This window comes from Lycium barbarum, chromosome 3, assembly GCF_019175385.1.
Source record: "Lycium barbarum isolate Lr01 chromosome 3, ASM1917538v2, whole genome shotgun sequence".
Lineage (NCBI taxonomy): Eukaryota > Viridiplantae > Streptophyta > Magnoliopsida > Solanales > Solanaceae > Lycium > Lycium barbarum.
The window spans coordinates 27,383,681-27,391,805 of NC_083339.1; the positions used below are offsets into that span (position 1 = coordinate 27,383,681).

Here is an 8,125-nt window from a genome sequence, read left to right on the forward strand (position 1 = left end):
ACTAGGGCATAGCCTATGGGTTTCCAACTTCAACTTTTTTGGTTTATTTTAATTATTTCCTTGCCCGTACCTCTTCAAATTGGTTCCTCAGGCATGTTCACATATCCAATGACTTTGTTACACTCGTATAGGCCTGCTCGTACTTTTGCACTCATTAAGTCACACTTTAAGCTTATAACTAGCTTGAATTAAATATGAAAACATTACGGGGGTTTATATATCACTATCCAGGTAGCACTTAACATGTAAGGGATTTTTATTTTATCTTTTTCACTAGATTACCTTATAAGTAAGTCTTTGGTTCAAGTCTTTATTTAATACTAACATTTATCTCCTTAATTTTATTTTGCAAGGAAGAGTTGTTTTCATTATCCTTCTCAATATTAAAGACTTTAATAACTCGTATTCTCTCAGGTATTGCTTTTACTGGCTACCCAGTGGTTGGATTCCACAATCGATTCCAAGCATCAGGAACATGCCTAGACAGCCTTGAAGATGCAAGAATCACAGTATGTCCTTGGGATTCTAGAGTTAAAAGTCTCTTCTTTCACCAAACAACATTTAGTATTAGCTTATCTAAAGTCAAAGGCTTCATTGAAGATGTCCAAAGGCTAGTTGCTTTGGAGCCTAGGGCACTGTGTGTCCTAGACTTATACGATGACATCCTCATGAGGTACCCTACAACTTCAAATGCTTACTTGGGTGAACAAGAAGATGCTTTGGATTTCGACATCACATATTACCGAAGCAAGGACCCAATGTCTCCTAGGCTCTTTGAAGATTTCATTGAAGAGATAGAGCAACTTGCATTCTTCAAATATGGGGCAATGCCACATTGGGGAAAGAATAGAAACGTGTCATTTATTGGAGCAATCAACAAATATAAAAATGCTGACAAATTCTTGAAAGTGAAACAAAGCTACGACCAATTAGGGTTATTTTCAAGTGAGTGGACAGATCAAGTTTTAGGCTTAAAAGATGGCTTGACCATAGTCAAAGAGGGGTGTGCTCTTGAAGGACTATGCATTTGCTCTGAAGATATTCATTGTGCCCCAAAGAAGGGTTACTTTTGTCGACCAGGCAAGATTTACAAAGATGCGAGGGTGTGTACTCGTTTGTCGTCCGTTACTACTAAACTAAATCTTGATTTCTAATGTAAAAGATAATAAGAGACGCAATGGTGTACGCATGATTTTGTGCAAGCAATGTTGATATTTAAAGAAGTAAATAAATAAGCACATCAATGTAATAAGGACATCTTAAAATAATACACATAAATATATTAATACAATTGTTCTCGACGAGTTTTTGTTACTTTTTCAATTACTAAAGGCGAACTATGTTTTTTCCTTCTTCTATTGAATGTACACTTTTCTTATTGTATATATCATGGTCATCTAAGTGGTACTTTTGAATTTCTTTGCTGGTTCTCCTCCTCCACCCCGTGATCAAACTTTTGACATCTAATTAGCTTCTTTATTGAATGTACAATTTTCTTATTGATAGGCTCTCTATCCATTCCAAGTGATATTCTAAAGGTTAAATATGGATTTGGTAGCCACCCACCCCCACCCCCCACCCCCCCAAACACACACCCATTTTTTAGTTTAAATTGTCTCTACTTTTTTTTTTTCCACCAAATTAAAAGCAGGGACCGTTTTTTCATTTTACCAAATATCCCCAATTCAATTTCATTTCCTTGGTTTCACTAGCAACTCCATTCTCTGCAATTCTCCTATGTTCAAAATTTATTTTCAGGAATCTGCAGAAATAAGAAATAACCAAGACAACTGCAAAAAGAACTCTAATTTCTTGAGTTGTCAACCGATTGAATGTTTTTACTAATTAAAAATTACCCAATATAAAGAAACTTAATTTTGTACTCGTACAATATTGAATCATGGACTTTAATTCTTGTGATATTCTCTGACTTGTTGCCAATCTTTCCTTCCTTACCGACATATCTATGTCATTTCCGGGGTCCAGAACTTTTTTAACCCCCCCAAAAAAAATGGAACCAAACTAACCCATTAAAAAAAATAAATTAAAATAGGCTTCACGCACAGAATCTGTACGTGAAAGGTAACTTTTTGAATTTGGTCCTTTTACGCACAGAATCAGGGTGCCTTTTTTTTTTTAAGCTATCAAAATCACGTTTTTTTCCTATCAAAATCACGTTATTTTTTTCATACTTTGGGCAAAGATTAGCCATGTTTCAAAACCCCGAAATATCAATATGTTATATAGAACTTAATATATTTTTTTGCGTACAATAACGTCGGCTCATTACATCAAGTATACCTAAACGTGTGGATCTTCGTTTTAGGGGTCGTAAAGTGTCCCGAAGTAAGTTTTGTTTGCTTGAAAACTTTTCATCTTTAGATCTAAGTGTCATATTTTATAGGGTTTTGATTTAAGTGTTTTGAAATAAATAAAAATATTATATTAAAAAAAATCCATCCAATACGAGAGGTTCAACCAATGTATAATATATCTCATTCAATGCTCCCACCAAGGTTTGATCCCATGTTGTTGGTATGAAAAAGAAGTGAGTAAAAAAGAGAGGCTAAACCACCAAGCCAAATTGGTGAATGTTACCACTACTAAAAAAACAGTGAATTTCGATCAAAATTTTTCGACCTCACTTTTTGGACGAAAAAAAAATCGACCACATGAGGTCGAAATTTTTAGATTTTTTTTTTGTTTTTGGATTTCGCCCTCAAGCTGTCGATATTTACACGGGAAATAAAATTTCGACCGCATGAGGTCGAAATATATTTTTATACAAATAATAAATGAGAAAAAACATTTTTAAAAATTAAATTATATAAATAAAACAATTAATAATAATAAAAAAAAAACATATTTCGACCGCATGTGGTCAAAATAATAAACTTGTAAAAATTTTTCAAATCTGACTTAATTATTTCGACCGCACGCGGCCGAAATAATAAACTTGTAAAATTTAATATACTCCCCCCAAACTTCAATCGTGCAATTCTTATTCCCAAAACCTAATTATATTAATAAAACTCCCACCCCCCAGTCGCCGACACTCCACCCCACCACACCCCTACCCCTCCCGCCGCTGACGCCCCATCCCCACCACTGCCTGTCCTCCGTCGCCGCCGTTGCTGTCCACCGCCACTAAAGGTAAGTCATTTTTTTCCATTTTTTTTCAATCTCAATCACAAACATATCATTTTTTTTAAAAAATTTTTTTGGTAAATATCTCATTTCTATCATTATTGGTTACATTACTTTGTAATTGTAATTTAATTAGTAGATTACTTATATTTATTGTTAAAGTTTGCATTTGTAGCTATTTGTTAAAATTTTACTAAGTGTAAATTGAAATTTATTTGCTATTCTAGTAACAAGTTCCCCTCTGTAAGTTTTTTTTTTTTGTTTTTATTTAGTTACTTTCTCTTTTCTCCGGAATATCCATGTGGGTTTCTTGGTTTGTCCCTCATTGCTTCTGTTTGATGCCTACATAACCAGGATTTTGGTTTTTGTATGTGGGTTTAGCAGCTTTTTCTGTTCTTGTGTTCCTGAAAGGCCAAACGAGGCTGATTGTATTTATTACTTGAGGACTGGTATTTGTGGCTATGGTGCTCGTTGTCGCTTCAATCATCCTCGTAACCGTAGTAATTTGGTAATTTTGTGTTGAATTGTAATTAGCGTCCAATTCAGGTTGATCTTCGTAAATATTGTTTTTTTTTTCCTAACTTAAATTTCTAATTTTTAGTCTGTTTAGACATTAGTGATGTCTATTGTTAGTCCTTGAACATTGTAGTCTGAAGGAAGAAACATATTTCCTTTTAGACATTAGTGATAGTTATTGTTAATCCTTGAAATAGTAGTTCGAAAGAAGAAAGATCTTTCCTTTTAGACATTAGTGATATCTATCTTCATTTATGATTTTTAGTCTTTCCAGACATTAGTGATACCTATTTTTAATCTTTGAAAATTGTAGCCTGAAAGAAGAAAGATTTTCTTTTTTTGTACATTTTGTACTACTAATTTTTAGTCAAGACAACACGAAAAATTTGAAATTTCATTTATGTAAATTGATGACAGGCTGTGGGAGCATCAAGAGCTACTGGAGGAGAATACCCTAAGAGAATCGGTCAATCCGTGATGATAACTGGAAGAAACTGCTGCACTTCTGGGCAACTGATCCGACGTTTTTAAAGCAAAGCGAAAATGGGAAGAAGGACAGGGCCTCAGCTAAGGGTGGATTTCGACACACTAGTGGGGCCACCAGCCATGAGGACGTTAGGATGAAGCTGGTATGCAAGCCTATTTAGCTTTCATTGTCTATTATTCAATTTTATCTTTCCATTGGTTTGGTTACGTTAGTTCTCTGCTGCTTTGCCTTTTTTTTTTTTTGGGTTGCTGGTTAAAAACAGTTTAGTGCTGTTTTTCTGCTGGTTTACCAGCTTTTTTGCTGGTTGTTCTGTTGCTTTGCTGGTTTACTGATTTGTTACTGGTTTGCTTTCAGCTGCATTGCTGTTTTCTGCTTGTTTGGTGTTGTTTTTCTGCTAGTTTAGTATTTTTTCTTGTTGGTTTACCAATTTTTTTTGGCTGTTTTTCTCTGCTGCTTTGGTCTTTTTTTTTTTTTTTTTTTTTGAGCTTGCTGGTTAAAAATTGTTTGGCGCTGTTTTTTCTGCTGGTTGACCAGCTTTTTTGCTGGTCTTGATTCCTACAATTTAAAAAAGTGATTCTCAGTTCTTTCCTCAACAAGAACTGAAGGTAGGAATATACACAGAATTAGTTTTTAACCAAAATAACTTCATCTAAGTAAAAGCAAAGTTGCACTGCATGAATATATGTACATTAATAGTGTATAAAACTTAGTCAATACAAAAAAAAAAAACATACCTGGATTATGGCGACACGCAAGACATCCCCATGCAAACCAATAGCAATGGAGGCAATAGCCATAGCTGCTGGTCCAGCTATGAATCTCAAAGCCATTCCAAACACAGTTAGAGTTGCACCACATGCTATCACTTTGTCTTGCAATGCCATGAACATCCCTGCACTCATTTATACTTGGTTCAGTTCTTATGCATAGCGAGAGCTTATAAGCTAATTAGTGCATGATATGTTTATACTACTTAAAGGTTTATGATTTATGAATGCACATATTATTAAGTTACGTACCCATGCTAAACATGGCAGTGCCTGTGCCAGCCCTTGACATTACCAGTAATGAGCCTTCGATGATGCTTGGCATTTGAATATGCCACCTAATTTATCAAAATCCACCCACTTTTAATAAGCCAATTGATGATCGAACTATCTTAACATAAATGAAAAGCTTTACTTGCCTCAATGCGCTTTATTATTTATCAAATTATCACTCTATTTCAGCAAGTAATCTATTTTATTTTTTATGTTACTACACATTTTTTGGATGGGTTACATGTAGCTGTTATGCTATGTTAGAGTCATACTGCACTAATCGTGTAAAAAGGTTACAAACCTAGGTTTCATTTCATAGCCTAACCTGGAATTTTTATGGGCATATGATTGCCCTACGACCTGCTGTAGCACATAATTGCATTTCATCTGATGTATGTAACTATACATTTGGGATTACTCTTCACATTTCAAGGTTAGTGTCAGTACTTGAAGTTTGAATTAGTTGCAGTTATGTTGCTCAATCGTCGATATGATGTTAAGATTTTAGTTATGATCATGTTGACTTAACATTTACATTCATTAAACATGATTTTTGATTGAAGACAAAAGCCTTCATTCTTAATTTTGTTGGCTGGGAGTTAATAACTCTACCTTCTTTAGTATGTTCCTTCTTGTTTGTTTTTGATAAGTAGACAATAGTATGTACATTCTTCAAAGCCAAACATTTACTCTGATGATCTTACTCAATCATTTCACAAAGAACCTGGCTCCATGCACAAGTAATGTGGTATCCCATAGAATGGGGAACCATTTGGTCCATCATTGGTGGAGGTGATTATACTTGTGGGCTGTAGCAAGTTCAACTGAACAGGGACTGAAATTGTGCCACTGTTGTCATCTAAGATGGTTGAACCGAATTGACTAGCAAAAAGAGTTGCACCTTAAAAGTTGATTGTTTTCCGAACATGTACCTCTATAGAGAGGAGTGTAAAACTGCCCTTTAGGGGATAAATGATGTTAAATAGATGTATTACCTCTGCTCGAGCTACTTTAACAGTAAGATGTTACCACCTCCATCTGTTTGCTACAGACAAAGTACAAACGGCTCGACTTCTTCTCCAATTTTTTCTCACTTAATGATGAGTTCCTCGTACAATCATTAAGATGGAAACAAAGAGACCATACACTAGTGGAATATTCAATTTACACATCTGTCTTCACGACCCAACTACTAAACTCTTTCTGACGAGCAGCTTTGCTACAGACAAAGTACAAACAGCTCGACTTCTTCTCTAATTTTTTCTCACATATATGGTTGTGGTTAATTGAAAGCATAAGGTTTCCGGCTGTTAAGCAGCAGCTAGTTACGTAAGGATCAACAAAAAAGACCATATAATATGGATGTCCAAGACAGTCCTATGAGATGAAATTTCATTACACTTAACAAACATACAAGACCTGTTTAATACAAGATGTTCAAAGCGAGTGTAATACAACATAAAACGACTACTTGTGGCTCTCATATTTCATTTTTAACATAGTAATATCTCCCATATTTCATTTTTACTTGTGGCTCGTTTGGATATGAAATTAGTTGTTTATCTTGATTTATTTGTAGACGCTCGAGAGGGGTCAGGAAGTACCTCAAGATGAAGTCTTCAAGATTACTCACACGAGGAAGGCGAAGAACGTAGTTCATGCTCTTGTTGATGAGGATAGTGGGGAGGAATCGGATCATGTCTCTATGGTTGTAGAAAGTAGTTTATGGTTGTTTAACTTTACGATGTTCAAGTGTTTGAATGTAGTTTTAAGGATATTTAGAAGAACTTGAGGTTGAATTTGATTTTAGAATGTGAAGTTTATGATTGCAGAAGTACTTTGATGAATTGGACGTGTTGATGAATTGCATTGTTGATTTGGTTGATGAGTGTGATTGGGAGGTGGGCTGCTGTAAAAGCAGGTCAATGCTGGAATTTTTTTTCCAGATTTTCGACCTCATGAGGTCGAAAATTCACCCAGATATTGATAATTTTCGACCTCATAATTAAAATTTTGACCGCACGAGGTCGAAAATCTGGGCAATATTTTGAATTTCGACCTCATGAGGTCGAAATCTGGCAACAATATTGCTAAATTTCGACCTCATGCGGTTGAAATTCTGAAATTTTTTTTTTTCAGAATATTTGTATAAAAATAATATTTTCGACCGCGTGCGGTCGAAATTTTTATTAATATTTAAATAAAAAATAAATTTTTCGATCTCACGTGGTCGAAAAAATTATTTTCGTAATTTAGGTAGAAAACTTATTTCGACCGCGTGAGGTCGAAAATTTTCGACCACGTGAGGTCGAAAAAAATTTCACCCTACCTGTTAGCGACCATGCCTTGTGGTTGAAAATTTTGGTCGAAAATTGGACTTTTTTTAGTAGTGTACAAAGTAGAAACTTTTTATTTTTTATATTATTCACTAATGCTATCTAATTCATTTTCATAAATTGAATTTCGAACCTCAAAATTGACATTCAAAACATCATTACCACGGATTAGCATCTCGAAATAGATTTTTTATCATTAGATTTTTACTAGAGAAGAATGAATTTTTTGCACAAATTTGGGGAAAAATTCAAATTGAATGGGATAACGGGCGGTTTTTGGAAAATCGGCTCAGCCGCGGCAGTTTGTCCGCATAGATCTCGAAAAAATACCCTGGGTCAGATTTTTTTTTTTGCATAAATCGGACATCCTAGCGCAAAGTTATGACCATTTAAAGTTTCAACAATTTACAACTAGTTTTCTACCTATACTCATGACCTTATTTTTTATTTACGTGAGTGAAGAGGCATATGTATACCTGATGTACTGAGCCGATATTATTGTACGCTAAAACAAATATTAAGTTCTATATAAAATATTTATATTTAAAATGTGACTAATCTTCGGTCAAAGTATGAAAAAAACTTAAAGATAGCAAGTT

The 8,125-nt window shown here is 34.6% G+C and overlaps 1 protein-coding gene and 1 long non-coding RNA gene across 2 annotated transcripts in view; both read left to right on the forward strand.

Annotated features, from left to right (window-relative positions):
- The window catches only part of LOC132630585 (probable L-gulonolactone oxidase 6), a 45,619-nt gene extending 44,166 nt beyond the window's left edge, over positions 1-1,453 (forward strand). The window contains exon 5 of the mRNA XM_060346155.1: positions 415-1,453. Coding sequence (XP_060202138.1) covers positions 415-1,154 — 740 coding nt within the window. The 3' untranslated portion in view covers positions 1,155-1,453. The remainder of the gene's footprint in view (positions 1-414) is intronic.
- A 1,542-nt stretch (positions 1,454-2,995) lies between these two features.
- On the forward strand, positions 2,996-7,054 carry LOC132630862 (uncharacterized). The gene is made up of 3 exons (XR_009578716.1): positions 2,996-3,153; positions 4,081-4,292; positions 6,770-7,054. It is a non-coding gene; the product is annotated as an uncharacterized LOC132630862 (long non-coding RNA).
- Positions 7,055-8,125: the final 1,071 nt, after the last annotated feature.